The sequence below is a fragment of the Capsella rubella genome, unplaced genomic scaffold, assembly GCF_000375325.1.
Source record: "Capsella rubella cultivar Monte Gargano unplaced genomic scaffold, Caprub1_0 scaffold_4, whole genome shotgun sequence".
NCBI classification, from domain to species: domain Eukaryota; kingdom Viridiplantae; phylum Streptophyta; class Magnoliopsida; order Brassicales; family Brassicaceae; genus Capsella; species Capsella rubella.
Window position 1 is genome coordinate 7,535,578 of NW_006238920.1, and position 23,528 is coordinate 7,559,105.

Sequence of the window (23,528 nt, forward strand, 5' to 3'; positions counted from 1 at the left end):
ATAATTAATCAACTTCAGCGCCGCTCGTACGTAATAGTCGGTGCCACAAAAGCTCCGTGCTACGAAGCTTCCTCTTACGTACTTGTTTATTAAAGGGGCATAAATCATTTGCATGAATATGTTTTTGGGTTTTACCAAAACCTTAATGAAAGCATCACCATTAAGTTCTTAACCATTCAAGGGGAGGTTAAGGCCTCGAGAGTCGAGAGAGTCCATATACTACTATAATTAATTGATTATTGTGAGAAATCATGATCTAGTAGCTAGATTCCTTACTCGTACATTTGGTACATGCATATTGCTCTTTGTGTCTAATCTTAACATCGAATATAACGTAGTACTGTCGGTACAGTTTCAGTCTTAAGCTTTTGTCTTTTCGACTTTCGAGTGAGAGACATGCATGTGATTATAACAAAAGCTTTCGAAAAACACTGTTTTCATTAGATTCTTCCAATTAATTCGACTATAATGATGTTAATGTCGTCATAGATAAATTTATGTACTATCATCTAGTTAAACTATAGTTATAAATTTGTCTTCCATTGAATTATAGTTGGTGTTCCATCGAAATTAACGTAGTAATCATCAACATAATTATTTGTCAAGTAATTTACCAAACAATTTTTTTGTTTTTAATTCGGAATCTTATCTGATCTGTTATGTTTAAAAATAACATGCAAGAAAAAACAAGAACATCGTTATAATTTATTTTTCCAGTGACGTTATTTAATATATACACATGGATCTCCTAGTAATAACCCGAACGTAACGGAACCTCTGACCAAATTTTTCCATTTTCTTATAAAAGTTATTAACGGCTCCTCTAACTGTTTTCCGTAGTAGTTAAATTATTAATAGTGCCATGTTAAGTGTTAGAGCCTTTCGGTAATTAATTAATTAAGTACAACAATATGGTACGTACGGTTTAAAGTTCTGATTAAGAACTAAAAGTATGTAACTATATATGTGTACTTGACTCAGTAGGGGGTTATATAAGCCTTGAATCATTCTAAGTAACTCAAAAATAAAGAGATATTAAACTTATTCGATGTGATACATAGGTGATATGTATACAACTTTATATTGGTATATGTCTAGGTTTGTTGTATCTAGTTATATAGGTGATATGTGTTATAATATTTAGTAGTTTGGTGCAAAACGGATAATTCTAAATTGCTATTCTTTCTGATTAATTTTCAAAACCAATCATTTTACATAATATATTCATTTCATCAATCAAATAATTATATGTTTTAGTTGTTAGAAATTAAAACTATTAGTACAGATAGATTTCTAGACCCGAAAAAATGATAGGTATATTGACCAGAAAATGAATGTATTTTATCGTTAAAAAGTAGATTAATTGAGTGGAATAACAGAAATAAAATAGTTTTGTATAATGAGCCACTATAATAAGATTAAGGAGGGCTGCTTAAGTTAATCACAATCAGAAGAAAGGACAATTTAGTAATTAAAACATCCGTATACATTTTGGTCAAGCTTAATCTTTTTTTTTTTTTTTTATTCACTCTCTCTATATATAACCTTGTCTTGCCCACAATAACAACACACACAACAACAACATCAAAGAATAAACTTAAAAAAAAAACAACTTATAAATCCTTTTTTTGTTTTTGTTGAAAGCAAAACTTTAGGAATCTGTGTTTGCAAAAGAAGAAGATATGGGAAACAGTTTACGGTGTTGTTTGGCTTGTGTACTTCCATGTGGAGCTTTAGATTTGATCAGAATCGTACATCTCAACGGCCACGTCGACGAGATCACTCGTCCGATGACCGCCGGCGAGATCCTTCAGGCGAATCCTAACCATGTCTTGAGCAAACCTTGTTCTCAAGGAGTTGTACGTAAGATCTTGATCTTGTCCCCTGAATCTGAACTTAAGCGTGGAAGCATCTATTTTCTTATCCCTGATACTTCTTTGCCGGAGAAGAAGAAGACAAAGAAGATAAAAGAACACCGGCGCCGGAAAAGCGCTGACGTAAGTAGTGATCGTATGAGTGGTGGTGACAAGGATCTTGATACCTTAGTACCAAAACATAAGGATCTTGATCATACTTCAACACCAAAAGATAAAGATCTTGATGGTCATTGTTTGACGTTGTGTGAGAAATATTTAGAAGATGTTATGTTGTCGGAGAAGATGAGTTCCACCGGTAAAGAGAATCGTCACCGTCGGAGACATAGCCGGTCGGCGTCAGTTTCCACGTGGCGTCCTCACCTTGATAGCATTACTGAGGATCTTAATTAATTAGTAAATTTTTTCTTTTCACTCTTTCGTTAATTCTATCTCTATGTTCTTAATTTTTTTTTAAAAATCTTTTGAATCTGGAAATCGGATTTTTATTTAACATCCCCGGGGAGAAAATTTTCAAATATTTATATTTATTATGAAGTTAAAAACAAAGCTATGTAATGTACTCATGTGGATATATTGGATAAGAGATCTATGTTAAATTTGTGATCTGATCTCAGAATGTGGCAGTGTGGGAAAGATTCTAAGTTAAATTGGATCATATGTACGTAAATTGGATCTTATACGACAGGAAGTACAGTTAGGAAACAGGAACAAAACTCCAAAATGCAAAATAAATTCTTATGTAACTGAGCCAAAAAAAAAAAAGTATATGAAAATGGTAAATGCAAATTACTAATTCAATAATGGTTGACGAAAAAAATAACATTTGGGTCAAGATCAAGTGAATAATGCGATATGAGTTTCATAAAACTGTAAGTCAATATAGTAATATCAAAAGAATCTAATTTAATTAGCATAAAGAAGAGAACTATACATGTTCAAGTTCAACTGTAATGCAACGTACTTAGACTTAGACCAGTTGTTTAAAGGGTTTTTATAAAGTTTCGGTCGTTGAATATAAACAATGAATAGTGTATGATTTGTTTAATTGGTTAATAATGCGAACTCGGAGACGGCTGATTAATTAAGGGTCCAAAGAAAGAGTGTCGAGGAGACGTCAGGCAATCATGTAAGGTCGTCACATGCAGATGTAGCCATGTAGGTGGACCAATCACCAAAGTCTTGTGAAGCTGAAACAAACCCATATGTTTTTCCAAATAGTATAATAAAAAATTTCAATCATTTAAAGAGCATAGAAAGTTAATGCTATTTACTATATATGGAGAAATTATATAAAGGTCTCAATGATTATACATGAAGTAACCCGATAAGGTCATGAACTAAAAACTGTTTTTAACAAAATCTTAGGTTTAAGTTCTCACCATTAAACATGCTCTAAGAACGATATTGATTTTTTTTGTTAAGTATTTAGGACAACATTATTGGAAGGTTTTTAAAACTGAAAATGGGTATCTTAGCACAGTGTTCTGTATCGAAATACTGTGTTAAAATACCCATTTTCAGTTTTAAAAACCATCCAATAATGTTGGTCTAATACTAATGATCTAATTTAATACGATAAAATGGTTTTGGTAGTGAACAAAACATTGTGAAATGATATATTTATGTCTATCATCGAATTTTCTAGTTAAGTTTTTCTTTTAGAGTATCAGATAATGTATAAAATGAAAGAATGTGAACTAATTTTTATGAAGAATTTTTATGTTTTCTTGATAACATTATTGGAACTTAAAAGGTAGGAGATGGAGACATCTACAAGTAAAGAAAGAAAATATAATAGGAAATGAAAGCTGGCGAGAGCATCTAATTCGGCTGCCTTCACATGGATTCCCATCCTTTATGTCCCATCTCTTCTTAACACCCATCTTTTCCTTCATCACATCTCTCTTTTTTTTTTTTTTTTTAACATATTTACAAACCAAAGTTATCCAAATGGAAAAGAAAAAAGAAAAATAAGCGATACCAAATTATTAATTTATTAATTCAAAATCAATCAAAAACTAACGGAGTGCTATATAAACACTAAAAACAAATTTACAACTCTTAATTCTAAGTTTTTCAACTTAAATAATAAACTATTACTAAGATCCAAATTTAACATACCATTGATAATGATGCTCTTATTCAATTTTCACAAATCAGAAATAACTAATAACTTGCAAAACACGATGCATCACATATAGAGCATAAGAAATTCATGTGAGTTTTTAGCGGAAGAGCCAGATTATTTGGGAGATTTAAGTTTTGCTTTTACAATAGTAAAAGCTTCAATTTTTTCTCTTAATTAAGAGACTATTCTTACAAAAAATATCATTTTTTGTTCTTAACTAAAAAACTATCCGTACTCAGAGACTACTAATAATCATGATATATAGCTATGTACTACTATGCTTCGATACAAAGAGCGTGAGATTGTACCTTATACTGTAGTTTGACGTTTTGCAAAATAGTATATTGAGCTGAAAATATGAGAAATAAATGCCTAATAATAAACCTTATGAACATCAACAACAATAAATAAAAATAAATAAGAAATAGTATCTTATCATGAAAATATGAGAAATGCCTAAAATGCTGAAATAGGTATTATTATTTTTCCATCTAGGAAAGTTTACAAACTAGAGAGGTGCTAATGTTATTTACAGTATGTTGTGTAAGTATTGAAAAAAATACGAGGACATAGATCAGAATGAAGTTAACAGATGTAGCTTTCTATCTATCTATAGGATTAGTATGTCACTTAGTTTTGGTTGTCCAACACATTAAAACGCTTCATATATGAGTGATGACTCTTTCATTTGTTTTATATAGCATTGTCTGAGTTTGTTAGTCCAATAAGAAAACATGTTATGAACGAATTATAAGTATACTTTAATTTTTTGTGCATCTTTCATATGTGTAGAGAAAGAAATAAAAAATAATAAGTTTCATATATTAAGACTAAAGAAAAAAAAATACAATTATAAATAATATTTTAGAGATAAATCTATAATACGTAATATGATCAAATTTTGATTTCATTAAGTAAAAATATTTCAATAAGTGTAAAAGTCTATGTAAGTGTTAAAATAAGGGATCCACTTTTATTATTTTTTACCCATCTACATATTTTTATTTTTAACCCAGAAAATAATGATTTACTAAGGGCATCATTATCGCAGCACTCGATCGGGCCTTCGGGCATTTAAATAAACCCAATAAAATCAAACAGGGAAAACGCAAGGTCCATCCGCTTCTTCTCCAACAAGCGTTGGAGTCCGAATCTTAGGCCACGTGGCGCAGCGGGAGTGGACTAAAAATAAAGATTTTTCTTTGGTTTATTATTTTGTGTTTTGTCGAAAGAAGAAAAAATCCCCAAATCGTGTTTCTTCCTCTTTTGTTCGAACCCTAGTTTCATCGACCATGGGAACGATTTTTGATCTCTGTTCTTTCTTCTTTCTCTGTCAAACACAATCGATTTAGGGGCTTATCGAAATCCTTCATTCGAAATCCACCGTCTTATCGAAATCCTTCAATCGTTTTCTTCTCTGGGAGATCTCACCGTCTCTTAATCCACCGTCTTTGTCCATCCTCCGTCTTTGTCCACCCTCCTCCGCGTCTTATGGATCTCGGCCTTTTCCTCTTCCTAGTTTCTCCGTGTTTGTCCATCCTAGTCAGGTACAAGTCTCTTCTCAGTCTTGTTCTTATTTTGTTCACTTTCTTCTTTGGTTGAATTCACCATGTCTGTAAAGTTTACTATTGTTGATTCACAATTAACTAGCGTTGGATATTTGGTTCTCTCTAGTTCGTTATTGTAAAAGCTTATGAGAATTAAGGTTTTGATCGTTTGATTTATTGTTTAAACTCGAGTGTAAACATCATCTGTCTTTTTGTGATATTTAGGTTACGGTATAATTAGATGGCATTGGAATTATATGTTGTATTGTAACATTAAGTTGTGATTTGTTGTTTAGAAGTGGTATGATAGAGGATTTGCATGATTTGTATCTTTTCTCGGTATGTTGATATGTTGTTGAGGAGAGGTTCTGAGGAGAATGTTGGTTTACTGAGTTAACTATCTGAGTTATATTTCCAACTCTATGTAGATTTACTGAGTTAACTATATTTTCTACACTCTCTTTGACGACCAAGAATTCGTAGAAGATGGCCCGGATATTACGTTTTCAAACAATATGGCTACAAATCTCGACGGTATAGGTGATCGTCGCAGAAGAATACGTGATAAACAAGCACATCACCAATTAAAAGATGATTTGATTGAGAATATATGGACGAAATTTGGACATCTTCCAAATGATTAAAAACGTTTCTAAGTTTATTTTTGTATCTTTTTAAGTTTATGTTTTTAATTTTAAAGAATTTATGTATCTTTGATGTTTGTATCTTTTTTTTAAATATATTTTTCTTTTTCATAATTAAAGAAATAAATTAATTTTATTTTATATTATTTTATTATTATAAAATTAAGAACCAACAAGTTTAACCAATAACTATCACATTTGGTTTGGTTCTTAAATTTAACTATTCATTATTTATATAATATCCTTCCCATAAGATGCATCTTGGCAATTACGCTGATAATGATGCTCTAAGTTGAGCTCTTAGGAATATATAAATAAAGACAGAAACAGCAAACTACAACTATTACATGATGACATCCTAATAGGACTCGACTCAAGATTCCAAATTCATGATCTACCTCTTAGATACATCTATGTATAAATATCTCTCTCGTTATGAACTTATGATTAACAAAAAAAAGTTACTAAATGAAGATTTAATTCAGTTGGTTACTCTAGTATTTACCGAGATCAATGGTAGTGAAACCTTCTTCAGTAGAGAAACGTTGTGGCATTACCGTATCTCCAATCTTCTGATGCTCGAGCGCAGGCAATTTATAACTATCGTCCAAGTCCAGTGCGTCTCCTTGCTGCTGATGAACGACAAGCGCCGAGAAATGAAAATCCGGCGACGTCAACATATCTCCGATCACACCTAACTCAGGGCACTCACTCCAGTCCGTGAGTCCATACAAAACCGAAGACTCTAGGTCGTGGTCTCTACCAACTAATACCAAGTCATAGGCATCTCCTAGTGAGCTAATCGCTTGCGTCGTCTCCACGCCATCTCTCACTATCTCCTCTACGTAATGAACTTTTCCTTTGTTCGCTGCATGGCTCTTGAAATCGCTTATTAGATTGTACTCGGACATGTCGCTGTAGTCCTCGTCGTGAAGAGAGCTCTTGTGACGGAAATGTATCATCGTGACGTTAAGGTCCGGCTTCTCAGCCATCCTCATGCATAACGCTAGCGCCTCCGCGTCATCCTTGCCTCCGATGAAGAGCACTGCCACGTTATTCCACGTACTAGTCATTAAGACAGAGCGACGTCCCTCTGTCTCTCCTCTGTCTATAAATATTGCGACAGAACAAGGTGCCGCTTCCAACACGTTAAGGTTTATGTTCCGGATAGGTCCGTTGACTTGTTCGACTGTCCCGTCTATCGCGTACTGCTTGTGGAACGGAATCACTATTAACGTTGCCTTCTTGTCGAGCGCGAGCGTACATACGTCGTTGTTTATACTCGAGTAAGGCGCTGCTGCGGTAAAATGTTGCGCCATGAGAGCTCCCTGACGTATATAAAAAAAGTTTTTACAAATACTTTGAAAATATTATGTTTGAAACACAAACGCAAAAATTATGTTTGAAACGCGAACCTGATACTTTTGTTCGAAACGCTGGAAGGCGTTAACGATGTGTGTGGACTGAGCCGTGTTAGGGTCAAGTTTGTTCATCTGGTGGTGCGGCGTGAGAACTGCGTGTGCTCGACCTTTAAGCTCGACAAGGTGCAACGTAAAGAATGAGATTGGGTTAAACCGTGTAGGGTAAGTAGCTTCTAGAAGATTAACCATAGAAGGAACGTTTTCAACACTGTAGAGGCCAATGAGAAGACGGAGCTGAAGATTGTGTTGCCTTGTGTTGAGGATCGTTCGTTTGCTTTTGCTTTTGTAACGTTTTGAAGGGTCGTAAAGGTACACGACGAGGAACCGGGAAATACCAGTTACTATCAGAATCGTGATGATCACCAGATTAAAACATTCTGTGTCAACAACCTGTAAACCAAATTAAAAAAAAAATTTTACCTTAAGTTACGATAAATTTTACCAAGAATCTAAGTTCAACTGATCAACTCAACTCATAGAAGGTTAGTATCAAAATGAGTTCTAACATACTTTAGAAACCACAATTTTTAGGTTTCTTGATTTGTATATTTTATAAACAAGAAAATATATTCACCTGAGCGTCTTTCCAGACGATAGTAGTGTAGACTTCGATGATACCTTGACAACACATCAAGAAGGCCAAACAAAGCGCGTCTCCGATCTGATTTTGGCAGTAAGCAGACGCAGCAGCTGTTCCAAGGAACTTGCATCCGTAAGTGATCAAGAGAATGATCTCAATCATCATCACATGGTGCTCGTGGCTCGCTGTGATCTGAAAAAAATTAGTTTGCAGCCCACTAATGGCGATGAAACATGGGAGGAACAGATTCGAGGCAAACATCTCGAGTTTCGCAGCGAGTTCCGTGCCTAAAGGAGGACCATCAGGGAGAGAAACGCCAAACCAAAACGCTCCAAACGCAGCGTGTACTCCCATAGCCTCTCCACTAAGGCTAGCCACGGATAAAAAGAAGAGGACCGGGAAGAACGGGACAACGTCTTTTTGATTCATCGATTTGGTTTTCCTCTCTGTTAGCCATACTATCAAAGGTCTAAAGATGAAATAAATGACCAAAAGAAGAGCAACGATCATGATAAGGGCATAAAGACTATTCAAAGTCCGCTCACGGGTGTAGATATTGAACGCGAGAGCGACAAACCAGCTACAAACTTCGCAGACCATTGAGCAGTGGGTGGCTAACCTTCCTAGCTCGGAGTTAAGGATGTTAAGTTCAGCTAAGACCGTGGTTGTAACCGGGAATGAAGTCATGGAGCTCAAGGAGATAGCGCTGCTTGTACAACTAATCACGTCGCTTGGAAGTCCCAAAGTTTTACTAAAGAACATAACCGTTAGGCTTCCAAGGGAGAATGGAAAGGCGTAAGAAGCTGTACCAATGAGGATGGCTTTAGAACTAGCTTTTCTGATAATACTCCCATCAATTTTGAGCCCGAGGAGGAAGAGATGGATGACGAAACCGACGTTTGATAGCGTTTGTATTATGATCTTGCCTCCAGCGGGAAGAAACATGTTCATGTATGTCAAATTATGTCCTAAAAAAGACGGTCCTAAAACAACACCTGTCTATACATTACACACACAAACAATAATAAGTATCAAAAACACATTGCTTTGCGATAAGAGAGAGTGGAATGTAGTATATGAAAGTTATACCAAGACTTGAGCAGAGATCATTCCTTGCTTTAGAGGTTGAAGGACGCGGAAGATAAGCCTAGAGGTGATGATGATGACTGACATTTGTATCATGAGAAGAGGCATTGCGTATTTAAGAGGGTCACTATTCATGAAAATGCCTTTTGACGCCATCAAGTTTTGTTTTTGGCACACAAGCTCTTCCTTCATGAATGGACCGTGCACTTCACCCCATTGCGACGAGTTGCTCTCATCTCCGCCAAACGTCAACAACTCCATGGTGTTTTCTTTATCGGTAAGAAGATGCGAGTAGAGAAGCGAGAGAGAGGGAGAGAGACTAGCTAGGTTTGGGAAACTACCAAGGTTATGTAATAGGAGAATCAGAGATGCTGCTTTGTGCAATGTTACGTTAATGATATGGAGAAGAAAACAGAGGACTCTGTTTTTTACTTATGGTAATAAAGGGTAACTTCTTGTTTTCAGTTAAAACACAGAAAAGGGGAGATTGGTCCTATGACTTTTGGTGAGGTCAAAGAAAGAAGACACAGAGACACAGAGAGGAAGAGAGAGAGAGAAGGAAGAAGAAAGATGAACCTGTATTTGTTGTTTCTATTTATTATTTCAATCTATTTTTATGTTCGGTTGATCTTCTCTCAGCATAATCTCCACCATTCTAAATTTGTGGTTTGGTTTCACTTCGTAGTTCTAATAATGGATTAAGAAGTTAATATTTTAAATTAAATCGTATGATATGGAGATAATATTGCTAGATATGTTGCACCAATCAAGCAAAGTGGGTTACATACTATTATTATTGCTTATGAAGCTTGAATGTATAAATGTACACAAATCAAGCAAAAGAGCAACACACAAGAACTAAAATGGACTCTCAAGTGTTTAAAGTCACACAGATGAGAAGGAAGGTTTCTATAAGGCCAAGATGATAAATAAAAAAACTACCAAGTAGTTACCACTCTGTACAAAACAAAGTATTGACTGTGTAACAAACAAATAAACAAACTGTGAATGAGCACAAAAGATAAGCCATAGTAAGTGTTTTTCTTTCTTCCAAATCCTAGATAAGATTACTAATGACTAAGTCCCAAGAATTTTGTTTTATTATGAGCGACGTAGCGCGGTTGGGATATCGTGATTGTGTCTTCCTTCATAGGTAGTGAGAACCGCTCTCTCGTCAGCTGCGGATCTTTCCACTTGCTTCCTCACTCCACAACCTTGGTATGTGCACTTGTAGTAGCTCCTGTTATAAGAAAGGAAGGGATTAGAAAACATGAAACAAGTTTATAGTTTGAGAAATTAAGTTCTGTAGTATAACCAACCTTGGATTAGTATTGCCCTTGACAACTTTTTGACCATATTTCCTCCATCTAAAGCCATCCACAAGAACATCGATGTCACTTATTGTTTGAACCACAACTCTTGGTTCTTTCACTCCTCTGCTTACTTCAATAGACATGCCTTCATCTTCACCTTCTCTTTTCCTGTTACATAAAGCCAAAAGAATTGTCATTTTCAAACCCAAGTAGAACAAACCTTTTGATTCCACTAATTCAAGAAACTACTTACATTCTCTTAATCTCAGGTTGTTCATCATCATCCTCTATCTCACCATATTCTGATTTAAAGCTTTTCTGCTCAAGATCACTATAGTCAAAAGAAATCGAAGAATTCTCCGATTGATCATGTGGTTCACTAACAACAGAAGCAGGATTAAACAAGCGCCTGCCATTAACCGATGATGGTAATGAAGATTGTGATGGTCTCTTTGTGAACTCAGGCTTAGGATGATTATGACCTCCTTTATAGATGATCTCAGTGATCTGACCATCAGAAGCAGTCTCAACAATCTTCTTGGAAACACAATTGGGATAAGTACACTTGAAGTAACTCCTCGGGTTCTCGCTCTTCTTCACTTGTTTCTGACCGTACTTTCTCCAACCATAACCATCATTAGAGTTCCTGCTCACCATGTATGATGGTACTTTGACCTGACGATCTGATCCAAAACTTTGATTGTTGTTTTGTGTTGCAACCTCACGAGGAATCAGCTCCTGCTTCTTTTGGTGATCTTGAACACCATACGTTTCTTGCAAAGCCTGGAAAAGAAAAAACAAGAAGGAAAGTTCGGTTTAGTACAAGAAAAATGTAGTTGCTTTGACTTGATGTATCAAAAACGCTAGATAAGGAAGAAACACTTACAGAAGAAGCGTTTGATGGTTGCGGTTGTAGCTGCCATGGGAAATCTGAGAGATTGTTTGAGCCTTGAAATGGGAACGCTCCTGTTGTTGGAGATATCAAACTCTGCAAGTAAACAAAACACACACAAAAAGACAAAGAAAATGATTTAGATTAGTTTATTGTTTGAAGACAGAACCAAATACCAATAATACAGAACATCATAGATTACAGATTTGATAAAAACACAACATTTTTTTGTTCTTTCCATTTTTACCATAAAGATAGATGAGGAAAAAAAGATGAAAGCTTTACGTGTGAGGAGCTGAGGAGAAGAGGAGAATCAAGGAAATCGGAGAAGGTGAAGTTATTATGAGAAGACTGTGAAATCGGAAGAGGAGGTGGTTGAGCCGTCTTAAACTTAGGTAAACCCGACCCAGTTCTCTCCGGGTTATACCCACCAAAACTCGACCCGGAAACTCTCAAGTCTTCATCATCTTCGTAACAGTCAACGCCGGAAGAAGCAAGAAGGTCGGTGAAAGAAGTCGAAGACATGTTGGTCTTAATTAAAGGAGACAACTTTAAAAGCTTTCAGAAACAGAGGATTCGCTAAAAGAAGAAACTTTTTTTTGTATCATGAAATGATCTATGAGATGAGATGAAAAAGAGGATAAAACTAGAAAGATGTTGAACAGAGGATTTTAAGATTGGGTAAAGACGACGACGGTGGCGTATCGAGCAAGGTTTTTTTTTTGTTTTTTTTTGTTTCTCTCTCTCTTCTTGTCTTTATCTACTTGGCCTAAATTTCATTTTTATATAAATATAAAAATGGTTGACCAGTAAAGATATTCTTTTTTTTGATAGGTTGGGTCGTCTTCTAAATTGTAATAAATCGTCAAGTGTGAAACCGCGTTTCAAGGGTCTCTATCAATGATTAAACCAAACCGGAACAATCTCTTGTTTACCACAATAGAACCGTTGGTTATACACACACCAGGTTTTGGTACAGTATTGTCTAATCTCAAAAGACGATAATAAACAAAAAGGAACACAAAACTCATTTCTTGGCAAAAGAGATGACCATTGGATTCTGGGGAGTGATTTTGAAACCTTGTAGAGCTTGCATTGCCATGGAAGATTGAACATCGTCTGCAAACTCTACAAAGGCGATTCCTGGCTTTGCTTCGGTCATTCTTATCTCTTTGAATCCAGGGTACTGTTCGAAGAGAAGCTGAAGCATTATGCTTGTTGTCTCGTGTGGGAGATTTTGAATGAAGAGTAAGTTGTTCGGTGGCATCGCTTCTTGCCCATTCGGCTGGAACGGAGGCTGCATTATTAGAAGACACAGAGACAAAACAAAAAGATAATCAACATCATTTCCAGTTACTACAGAATTCAACCAGAAGATTGTTCTGAAAAAGGTGAGAACAAGAACACTTACCGGAGGGACTCCGTTATTGGCACTTGGGCCATTAGCCGTGTTTGGTCGTTGGGTTTCTTCACGCTTTCTTTCAACTGAAAGTACAAACCGTAGTTAGTTACCTTTAGATACAAGTGAAAATTTCATAGTTAATCATTAGACCAAAATCTAAACAACAAAATGCAAAAAGAAAATACAAGGTTTAAAACCTTTTTCTTCTTGCTTCCTCTTCTTATCTTTTTGTTCGAAAGTTCCTTCGGCTTTGGCAATACAATCTGCCTTCTCTTTTGCGTATTGTAAGCGCTGCACTCAAAAGACCACATAAAAAGTATGAAAAATAAGTTTCAACTTAACTGGAAGTAGTCAAATAGTTTACATACACCCAAAAGAGGTAAGATGTAATTAACAAACTATATATATATACAAGTATAACAAACAGATCAAACATTTTGACTGAAAACATCAGAAGAGAATGTAATTGAGAAGTGTCTATTAGAATCAATAGTAACAAAATCTAAACACATAAGCTGGGTTATTACCCTAACAGCCTCCTCGAGCAACCTACTCTAGCAGCTAGCCCCTTCTGGCCCAATTTTTCGAAGAAGTCAAAATATACATGCACTCTTAACCGAGTGAGACTATTAAAATGAAAGGGTGGAGAAGTTAGAGAAGAGCATACTCCTCCCTATCCCTAAGTATATATTCTATTTTTTGGCAAAGGCACTCTCAAGAAAGGATGTAAAATCTAGTTGACTTGTCTTATCTATCCCTATTCTGACTAAAGATCGATCCACTGTAAATTACTAGTAATCGCACAGACATACAGACTATTTATGATTTACCACTTCAATCAATCTAATACAACACACAAGAAGAATGATTAAATGGGAATTACATAGGGATTGATACTCAGCGATTTAATAAAAACAAACAAAGAAGTGATGGATACTGACCATTGGCTTATCATAGAAGGGGAAATTTTGCATCTGACGAACAGCATTACTAGCAGCAGTGACTTCACTAAACGTAACCCAAGCTTGTCCACGGAGCTTATGAGTCTTCAAAGCAACCACATCAAGTATCCTCCCAAACTGAGAGAACAAACAGTAAAGAGATCTCTTCAATTCTGAGAAAACAAAAACCACGTTAGCTTTAACATCAAAACTGATTCCGCCCTGAGCCAAACAACACTAGCCCTCTCCAAAGACATCAATGAGCGAAAACAGACAACATCAACATATATCTTCCTCATAACCTCGTCACGATAGATTCAATACGATTCTAAAACCCTAGAAGTTAGACACGAACACTCCATAACAGCTAAAATCAAACAATAAAAGCTAACTTCAAAGCACTGTTAAAGCTGGGTTTAAGCTGGAATCAATGGTAGAAGCAGCTCATTGAGGGTTTCGAAATCTACGAGTTTTGAGATTTAGTTGACGAATCAGATAAGAGAGAAGAGAAAATTTACCCTCTTTCTTGACCTTTTCATTGAGGTTTTTGATGTAGATAGACTGATTCGGTGGTATATCTGCAGTTAACATCTTCGATTGAGCTCCGCGAAGACGATGACGATACGAGACTGAGAAATTTCAGAGAGAGAGAGAGAGAGCCCTAATGTTGGGGAATGAAGAAGATTTAAGAATTTAGCTGCGATTCAATTTCCGAGGGAAACGACGGCGTTTCATATTCGATTTCACAATTCTTGTACCAACCAAAGAATGAGCGTACCGGACGAACCGGATTAAATTCGACCGTATACCGAATTCAAATTGGACCGGATAGACGACTAGAATCAAATGAGGGGTCAGATGGTCTTTATAAAAAAAAAACATAGTGAATTTAACAGCAAATCATAATCTAAACTTTTTAAAGTGCAAATCTTTTTCTTCTTTGATCTCAATATTCATGTGATAAGATTCATGAAACACCATTGGTACATAATACCGATTTTTTTTTGAGATTCTCGTCGTATCAAAAATTCAAGTGTGAGCCGAATGAATCAAACAAAAGGCAATTTAAGGATGCAAATATTTGCAATCAACTAAACGCCTTTTGTTCTGTCACATTTTCCTTTTACAGTAGTAGTAATATAAATTTGAGGATTTTTCATTTTTTTTCAGCCTTGAAGAAACACGGCTACCATTGCGACTACTAGAGAATGATCGATGGATCCCGGAAATATCGTTAGCCGGAACTTGCTTCTCCCTACATAAATCTGTCTCAGCTTGTACATCAAACTCGTCTGCCACCAAAAACAAAAAGGAACAAAATCAAACTGAGGAAAAAATTTCAAGCACAAGACTAGAAATGAAACTAAAGGTGCTCAATATGTTTTATACAATAGTGAGGCTCAATGCTTTACCATAACTACATATCACATATTCCATCATCAACCATGATCCAAACCCGGTAATCAAAAAGTATTTCATGTTCTTCTTGCCTATTGAATTCACACAGTGCAGCAACACAAAAAGCTCTAGCATTTTAGAGATGAAACATTTGATGTCAGTAAGAAGATTGTGTTTTCTTTACCTGCGCAACAATGGAGTCTTTACTATAAATGGTACATGATTTCTGAAAGGGGCAACCTTTGATTACAAGAACTTGTGACGATTCTCCAGCAAAAGAGACCTCTAACTCTGTCTTACTGAATCTTTTCGATGTCCGCTTCACCGTTAACACCAAATCCTTACGCTTTTCGATATCCCCTTTATGTAATTCCCAAACTCCATTCTACATTCCCCAAAACATACACACACAGAGGTTTTAAGTTCATGTGTATATCCCAACTCAATGACTAAGTTTCTCTGTAAACACCTACCAAACTAACTAAACCCAAACAATCCAAAATGGTATATATATATCTACTGAAAGATTTAAAATTTCACCATTTATACACGATTCTTACAAATGCAACATGAAACTATGTGTGGACTATGTAATGAGAATCACTGTACAAAATTCCCAAACTCTATAAAATTGTTAAGAAGCTATGAATTGTTCTTAAACAAGTAGCTTTATAAGAATTGCAAAAATCAGATCAAAACTGCGGAATAAAGGAGGCTTACACGGAGACGAGAGATGGAGAAAAGAGGAACTCCGGAAGAATCAAGGAGCGATTTCAAAGAGGAGGAAGATTTGCGGAGGATGAAGACGAGATTTTCGGAAGAATCGACAAATCCGAGATCGTCGGAGGAGAGGTCGGGAAGCTTCTTGGAAGCGAAGAGATCGACTGGTATACGCCGGAGATCCTCGGGGTCAGGATGATAAGAAGTCGGAGTCTCCGACTCAGCCATTCACTTGTCTAATAACAAGTCAGAAACGATAGGTAGAAGAAGAAGACCAAACAAGGCTTTGCTTATGTTCAACGCTTTTTGTTTTTCTCTCAGACAAAACTGAAATATCAAAGTCTCGGTTTTTTACTATTAAAAGTTTTTATTTGATTTTAATTAATATTAAATTTATCGAAGAGAGGCATAAGTTTTTTTTTATTCACAGCCTTAACACTAATGATGGGCTTCAGTGTTTCTGAATCAGAATGTAACACAAACGACAGGTATGACCATTTATACTAGACTCATTCACATCCTCTGCATTACCATCAAACTTGTCAGTCTTTGAGGACTAAAAGAAAGATTGGTCCATGTTGGACCAATACATTTCTGGCAGAGAGCATGTCAACATTTATACTAGACTCATTCACATACATATCTGTTTACATGAATCAGTTCGAAATCAAAATCATTGCATTCATTCTAAACCCGCCTCCTTAACCCGCGATGAACCTCACATATCTACTATAAAAAAATGTCTACTTTGGTTGGGTCAATGAAAGTTAATGTCTAACGAATTGGGTCAAAGCAAGTTGGTGTATTTAATCTTACCTCACATTCACCGAGCTCTTTTGATTTCAAAATAATCTTAGACCATGGGCATTGGCAGGTCCCATGGCAGTCCCCCAGTTTTTCAAGAAAAAAAAAAAAAAAAAAAAAATTTTGTGTGCGGGTCGTTCCTTTAAACGGGACTGTCCCTCTTCCATTCGCTGGCCCCACTGACACGTGGCGGCCCGCGATTGAATAATTTTTTTTTTGTTTTTTTTTTTAATTATGTAAAAAGAAAAAAAAAAAAAAAAAAAAAAAAATTTGGGACCAGAAATCGGTCCCTCCGATGCACATGCCCTTAGTATACAACGCCCATTGTAAGTAATTATCTCCTGAGAGATTAAGAGCAGCAAAATCCAAGTTGTTGAGTTTCGACATCTGAAAACATATGCTTATTCTTTTAGGTTTCATAAAATTCTAATGTTCATGCAAAGCAAGTTATGTTCATGATTCAAACCTATCATACAATTCTAAGTATAGTTGTCAATTGGGCGGGCCGTCCATGGGCTTGTATAGTCCAAACTATTATGGACGGACAATAGACACGCCCAAACAAAAAATGGTCCAACTGGTCAAAAAGCCCATTTGTCCATGGACATGATGGACAAAACCATATGGACAGTGGTCAGCCCAATCTTCAAAAAGTTCTAGGGTTTAACTTTTTAAAAAATTTAAAATTAAATTTTGATCTTTATGAAAATATATTTTTGTGTTTTTGGCGGGAAAACCTAATGTTTTCGTTTTTGGCGGGAAAAGGTGTTTTTTTTTTTCGTTTTGGCGGATAACGTGATTTTGCATTTTTGTGGAAAACATGATTTTGCGTTTTTGGCGGGAAAACGTATTTTTTTTTTGCGTTTTTGGCGGGAAAAACGTAATTTTTTGTTTTTGGCGAAAAAACGTGATTTTGCGTTTTTAGGGGGAAAACATAATTTGCGTTTTTAGCGAGAAAATGTGATTCTACATTTTTGGCAGAAAACGTGATTTTGCGCTTTTAACGGCAATATTTACTTTCTAATTTAAATTTTAATGAAGAAAAACAACAAAAATAAAAATAGAATGTCCATGGGCTTGTCCAGATGGACATGGTCTTTATTGGACATGGACATATTTTTGACCCATGTCCATTACGGACCGTCCAAATATAGCCCATAAACAAAATTGTCCGTATGGACACGTCCAATGGGCGGTGGACTGACCAATTGACAGCTCTAATTCTAAGTGTTTCTTAAATTAAAGAGAAGAAGAGCTGGGCTATCAAGTCCACACGTACACTCACCAGTTTAGACGTAGAAGATAAATTGAACCTTTCAATACAAGCTAGGGCTTGTTTCTTAGGGTGTGGTATTTTCAATTTGAAAATTTAAAATTTAATTTTAGTATTGTGGTATTTTTGTCTTAAAAACAAAAATGATGGTATTTTAGAGAATTACCCATTAACATACTACCTATAATGTTGCTCTAATTGTGTACATGATGTTTTATTAATAACCGATACCAAAAATAACAAATATATAAAACCGTGTATCAGATGGAACCTGACTAATGTGGTTTTTAATATATAGTGCTTAATGATGCCTTAATCTATGATATATAAAAGCAATAAAAAAGACATGTATATATATAAGATCAATGTTTGAGGTTGAGACTTGAGAGTGAAGACTTTTTTTTTGTGTTTGTTCTTACAACTCAAGTTGAGAAGAAGGTTGACTGTTAGGATTATTATCAAGAGGCATGTATTGCGCCATTATCGCTCTTATCTCTGAGTCCATATATGTCTGCACACACACACACCAATCAATTAATACATATACATAGTGAAGATGTATCATAATGTTTTGAGATATATATAAATAATTACCCGAATCCTGTATTTATAAATAGTGTAAGCTCCTAAAGCAGCTGCACCAAGTCCCATTATTATTATCCATATCACTCCCCAGCTTACATCTCCTCTTGCATCTTTGTCTGTACACAACTAATGATTAGTGGATGATCATTTATTCCCAAAACAATATGATGCATGGATTTGTAAATATGTACTTATGCAAATGTCGTGCTCTCTTATGTAAAGTAAGCTTCCACTGCAGCTACATTCATAGCTTCCCCATGTGTTCTTGCATTTGCATCCTCGACATTGGCACGCTGTTTTCTCCTCACACTCATTCACATCTGCAATTATGTGTATGTCAACATAGTTTGATTTCAAGACTCTGATTTATGTTTTCTTAGCTTAATCTAACTAATACCTTGACAGTCTTTTAGCCCATCTCCTTTGAATCCAGGAGGGCATTTGCATCCTTTAGAATGATCATCCTAGAAACAACATAATGTTTATAATTAGGAAATGTCAAAACAAACAAGTTTAGTTAGTCGAGAGATTTGTAAGATTACACGACAAGCAGAGTATGTTTTTCCCATTTGAGTGTGTTTCCAACATCCTCCATTGTTTATGCCACAACGTAATGCTCCCGAAGCTACACAATATCGAAATTTAATCATGTGAAGCTTATAGAACCATGTCATATATATATATAGTTGAACATTTTTTACCTTCACAATGTGTGTAACCGTCGCCAAGAAACTTAACACCTTGAACAATGGGACATTGACATACTCTTCCTCTAAAAGTATCCTGAAACATTACAATAATATAACACTCATTTTAAGGATTAACATGTAATCAAACAAGAGTGTTTGTTGTAGTACCCTGCAAGCTGTAATGTTAGTTGTTTTATCCTCCCAACACCCTCCATTGTTTTGTAAACACTCATTGGTTTCTATGTCTGTCCAAACAAAGTATCCAAGACCAGAAATTAAATGTAATGAACCAAATAGAAAATGTACATCAAGTAAAGAGAACCTTCGGTTAAACAAATAGGTGGCTCGGTCGTCTCACGAAACCCTGAACACAGAGCCTTAAGCACGGCTGATCTCTGCAACTTCCCTATAGCAATGATACGTTAATTAACTACTACATTTTGAGTTGGACATTTAGAATCTTTGCTTGTTTCTAACCTCTATATTGTCTATTGTTTATCACAATGGTTGGTAGTATCGTCACATCTCCTCGTGAGCCTTTTCCAACCTAACAAAATTACCAATAAATGAAAACGTTAAGACTTTTGATATTTTTGAATTCTTTACATATCTTGAAGAAGAAGAAAAAAAAAAAAGCAAACTTGTGCATGTTGTTCTTCTTTAAGAACAGGATTTTCGGTATTGGCTTCAATGTCGCCGATACATTTGTCTATTTTCTTCACATCGACTCCTACTCGAAAATAACATATTATAAGGTCTCAAGACATGAAAAGTAAGATTATGCCAAGATATGTAAAGTTACCAAGAGAGTGAATGACTTGATCAGCACATTTCTTGTTGTACTTCTCCTGTTTCATGGGACAACGAATGGCAAAGTCGGTGACATAATCCCACCAAAGCCAAGGCTTCCCACTTTCATTAGTCACTCTAAAGAAGCATGCTTGGCGTAAATTTTGAACAATCACGTCTTTCCCATTGTATCCCCTTGAGAAATCTTGTTCAGGGTCGGGAGCACAATACCTTCCCCCATTAATGCATTGTGATTTACATTGTCTGCTTGCCAAAAATGCTTCTGGACAATACCTATATATATAGAAGTATAGATTCAAAATTATTATGTTATCAGTGTGTTGAATGTTACTATATTGTAAAGTTAACAAGTGAAATACCATGTGATGTAGTGGGGAGTGAAGCGAGTGTAGCCTCCTTTCTCAAGAATCTGAGCAGCTCCTTTGAACCTCTTAAGAAACTGGATCTGTGCATCACATTTTGGTCCACATTCATCATTGCTGTTGGTCCATAGCTCGTAGGCTACTCGATCATTCGGGTGTGGAAGAGCCTCCCGCCAGTCTAAACTTATATGAACAGGCTCACCATGAGCTATGGCCGTTTTGATGGCACTCCCTAGAGACCTACTCACCAATGCTGAAGGAATTGTGATATTTTGTAAGTAATCTGCATCTGTCGTCTCATCCTCTGGTGCGTCCATGGTGATGAGTTGCTCAGGCCTATTATCTGCCACCAAAATAGTCGCGGCACCTGCTCTTTGCGCGTTCCATGCCTTCAAAGTGAAGTAACAATCTGAGACAACAATATCAACTTTAGATGCCTTGTCTCAAAAGTCACCTATTGCAAATTTCTTGTATCGCAAGTCTTGTCTCTAATCTTAACGAAATAATCAAACAAGAAGAGAAAAGTACCTCCCCGATCGACGAGGACGAATGTGGGCAATCCAGCGACTCTAGATCTAAAAGAGATATCGAAATCGGCGAAGTTCTTGCAAGCCTTTTGGTTAGCTTTGGGATAAAGCACCGCACCGGACATGCTTCCACCATACTGAGGGATACCAAAGTTTCCGAGAGCACATTCGTAAACTCCTCTGATGGACTCTGGTGAAGTCACTCTGAGGTTGTTCTTCTCCACCACGAACCTTCCCATGCACGAACTCCACCCTACTATAATCCATACTATTACAACTAACCCTACATTCTTCATCTTGATCAACGTGATCGCAAGATAAACTTTTTCAGGATTAATGTGTAAACATGCATGCGTGAATGGATAGCCACAAAAATGTTCGAAAAGGCTTCGTTTGCCCAACCATAAAAGAATTGAAACTGTCAAACAGTGAGCAAATATCTCAGCGTTAAAAGGAAGACTTTTATATTTTTGTGTGTTTGTGTTTGTTTATTTTTTTGTTTTTTTTTAGAATTTTTGTTTCAGAGATCCAATTAAATTAAGCTTTAGTTTTTGGTTTTGTTGAGAGTTGAGAGTTTCTAAAATATATAATTAACTAAAAAATAGGAGACGCTTAAGAGAGAACTATAACATACACATCATGTTTTAAAACTACAAACCCTTAAGTGTTACCACATCAACGTGTTCTCTCATTTTAGAAAATTTAGTTCCATACATATATTTATGTATATACTTAAATTTCACCTACGAAATTGTTTTATTGAAAGATACATTGACTTATAAATGTTGAACTTCGAGGGATTTATTAGTAATATAAGTACTGTAAACTATAGTACTAATATTACTAATAGGATTTATATAAAATTTTGTTAAAAGTGTTTCTTGTCATGCTATAGTAGTTGTTAAAAGTGTTTATAATCCTAGTCTTATAAAGGTTTTATTGGTTCCCATATGCTATAATCTGACATCGAAATGGTGGTGTGCGATTTGTTTTTACAAATTTGAAGTAGTGAACAAAACAAAAAACGATTGAATAAGTACGAATATATCACCAAATGTGTTTCGAAGTTTATGTGTAAATTAAGGTAGTAGTTAGCAAATGTTTTAGTTTGACTACATATAAAATATGTTAATAGTTGAATTGGTGGCAACTGGAGTAACACTGGATCAGTTGGTGGCTTCTGAGAATTATTGGAAACTATCTGAACAGTTGGACATCAACCAACGAGATACGACTTCTTTCTTAGTTTTGCTGTCTTTAACATTCTTCCTCGTATTTGTTTTCTCCCTATATATTATATTCAACAACCTCGAATGTTTTTACTAGTTTTTAAGTATAATTTGAGTTTTAAAAAAAATCTAATTTATTTCTATTCATGATTGGTTTTCAAGATAATTAAGGAATTTATTTTTTGAGAGATTTTACCCGTTTTCAAAGAAAAATAAAATAAAAATCTTAGACCATAAATTGGTTTTTAATTATTGTTCTTAGATTTTAGTTTTTGGCCTTCTCTTCTAAATATATAGTTTTTGGTTTTTGCTAAAAGATCTAAAAATTAAAAATTAAAACATTAAAAGTTAAAATCGAAAAACAAGAGAAGAACACTTACGATTAGAGAAACCTATTTATGAGGGTTTTTGTTTTTTCTCAACCAACAACTAATCAAATTACCATTCAAGATTTTGGAAAACCTAAAATCTACACTAAGAATTTAAAACTAAAAAACCAATAAAAAAAAACTGCAAAAGATTCATGTTCTTAGAAACCAAATACTAAAATCCAAAAACCAAAAGCTAAAACCCAGTTTTAAAAAAAGTTTTTTCCATTTATGGCTTCAATATATTAATGTGCAATGAGAATCTGATTATCTTAAACTACACTGTACATTGTCCTAGCTCCCACGTATAAACCATAGGCCAAAGCGACAATGAAAAAGTTGGTCAATGACGGGCGAGAGACGGCTTCGATCCTAAAACCTTTGCTAATGCTATGCTCGTGCGTTTCCGTTAAACAAGGCCATTTGTTTAATTTTAATATTACCAACAAAACCAAAAAAAAAGAGAATGAAAAGTACATTTATATTCTATGATTATAATGCCAATTTCTTTTGATTAGTGAATTCTGTTATGTTTTTAAGAATTTGAATAATTGTGCCGAACAAATTAATTAAATTGGTTAGACTTTTGATTAAATAATAGTTGAATATTAACCTATCATTGTGTAAAGTACAAATAAATGAGCGAATTTTAGCGTTGAATTATAGCTACATATATATATTCAATACAAGTACTTAATTTGGTCACACAAAACGTGTTTTGTTGTAAGTATTATCAGTCATGTTGAACTTGAAGAAATTAATTAAATTAAATGGTCTTAGTCTATTTCAATACGTGTTTTGTTGTAATTCATAAGTTGTCTACTGTTATCTTGTTAACATCCGGATTTAAATTCGATATAGTTAGTGTTTCAAACCATGGGACAATGCATCTATCAAAATTCAAGATTCCAGTGCAGAAATGAAAATTAAAT

General features: G+C 35.2%; 6 protein-coding genes across 7 annotated transcripts; 1 reads left to right on the forward strand and 5 right to left on the reverse strand.

The window, feature by feature from the left end:
• The first annotated feature begins 1,584 nt into the window (after nucleotides 1–1,584).
• LOC17889049 lies at nucleotides 1,585–2,475 on the forward strand. The gene has a single exon (XM_006294982.2). It carries the CDS (start codon nucleotides 1,683–1,685, stop codon nucleotides 2,265–2,267), a length of 585 nt encoding a protein of 194 aa, XP_006295044.1. The 5' UTR covers nucleotides 1,585–1,682; the 3' UTR covers nucleotides 2,268–2,475.
• Nucleotides 2,476–6,602: 4,127 nt separating this feature from the next.
• On the reverse strand, nucleotides 6,603–9,544 carry LOC17888308 (cation/H(+) symporter 13). The gene is made up of 4 exons (XM_023785209.1): nucleotides 9,287–9,544; nucleotides 8,192–9,196; nucleotides 7,612–8,007; nucleotides 6,603–7,524 (listed from the first exon to the last, which is right to left on the reverse strand). The coding sequence occupies exons 1-4, from the start codon at nucleotides 9,542–9,544 to the stop codon at nucleotides 6,691–6,693; spliced, it is 2,493 nt and encodes an 830-aa protein (XP_023640977.1). The 3' UTR covers nucleotides 6,603–6,690.
• Nucleotides 9,545–10,038: 494 nt separating this feature from the next.
• LOC17887771 (probable WRKY transcription factor 25) lies at nucleotides 10,039–12,213 on the reverse strand. The gene is made up of 5 exons (XM_006295518.2): nucleotides 11,774–12,213; nucleotides 11,483–11,584; nucleotides 10,850–11,379; nucleotides 10,603–10,764; nucleotides 10,039–10,523 (listed from the first exon to the last, which is right to left on the reverse strand). The coding sequence occupies exons 1-5, from the start codon at nucleotides 12,011–12,013 to the stop codon at nucleotides 10,385–10,387; spliced, it is 1,173 nt and encodes a 390-aa protein (XP_006295580.1). The 5' UTR covers nucleotides 12,014–12,213; the 3' UTR covers nucleotides 10,039–10,384.
• A 140-nt stretch (nucleotides 12,214–12,353) lies between these two features.
• On the reverse strand, nucleotides 12,354–14,492 carry LOC17890164 (U2 small nuclear ribonucleoprotein B''). 2 transcript variants are annotated; one of them, XM_006296345.2, is made up of 5 exons: nucleotides 14,350–14,492; nucleotides 13,832–14,004; nucleotides 13,088–13,181; nucleotides 12,900–12,973; nucleotides 12,354–12,785 (listed from the first exon to the last, which is right to left on the reverse strand). In XM_006296345.2, the coding sequence occupies exons 1-5, from the start codon at nucleotides 14,420–14,422 to the stop codon at nucleotides 12,516–12,518; spliced, it is 684 nt and encodes a 227-aa protein (XP_006296407.1). In that variant the 5' UTR covers nucleotides 14,423–14,492; the 3' UTR covers nucleotides 12,354–12,515. The 2 variants fall into 2 exon arrangements, with proteins under 2 accessions (XP_006296407.1, XP_023639799.1); XM_023784031.1 differs by having other exon boundaries at nucleotides 13,832–13,969; nucleotides 14,350–14,476.
• Nucleotides 14,493–14,739: 247 nt separating this feature from the next.
• Nucleotides 14,740–16,264, reverse strand: LOC17888573 (protein LURP-one-related 7). Its single transcript, XM_006295007.2, has 3 exons — nucleotides 15,950–16,264; nucleotides 15,414–15,614; nucleotides 14,740–15,123 (listed from the first exon to the last, which is right to left on the reverse strand). The coding sequence occupies exons 1-3, from the start codon at nucleotides 16,175–16,177 to the stop codon at nucleotides 14,998–15,000; spliced, it is 555 nt and encodes a 184-aa protein (XP_006295069.1). The 5' UTR covers nucleotides 16,178–16,264; the 3' UTR covers nucleotides 14,740–14,997.
• A 2,177-nt stretch (nucleotides 16,265–18,441) lies between these two features.
• LOC17889139 (vacuolar-sorting receptor 2) lies at nucleotides 18,442–21,691 on the reverse strand. Its single transcript, XM_006296051.2, has 14 exons — nucleotides 21,658–21,691; nucleotides 21,001–21,417; nucleotides 20,470–20,881; nucleotides 20,103–20,383; nucleotides 19,942–20,030; nucleotides 19,778–19,847; nucleotides 19,623–19,706; nucleotides 19,469–19,545; nucleotides 19,313–19,394; nucleotides 19,154–19,236; nucleotides 19,009–19,075; nucleotides 18,803–18,931; nucleotides 18,621–18,727; nucleotides 18,442–18,537 (listed from the first exon to the last, which is right to left on the reverse strand). The coding sequence occupies exons 1-14, from the start codon at nucleotides 21,689–21,691 to the stop codon at nucleotides 18,442–18,444; spliced, it is 2,028 nt and encodes a 675-aa protein (XP_006296113.2).
• Between the last annotated feature and the right edge of the window lie 1,837 nt (nucleotides 21,692–23,528).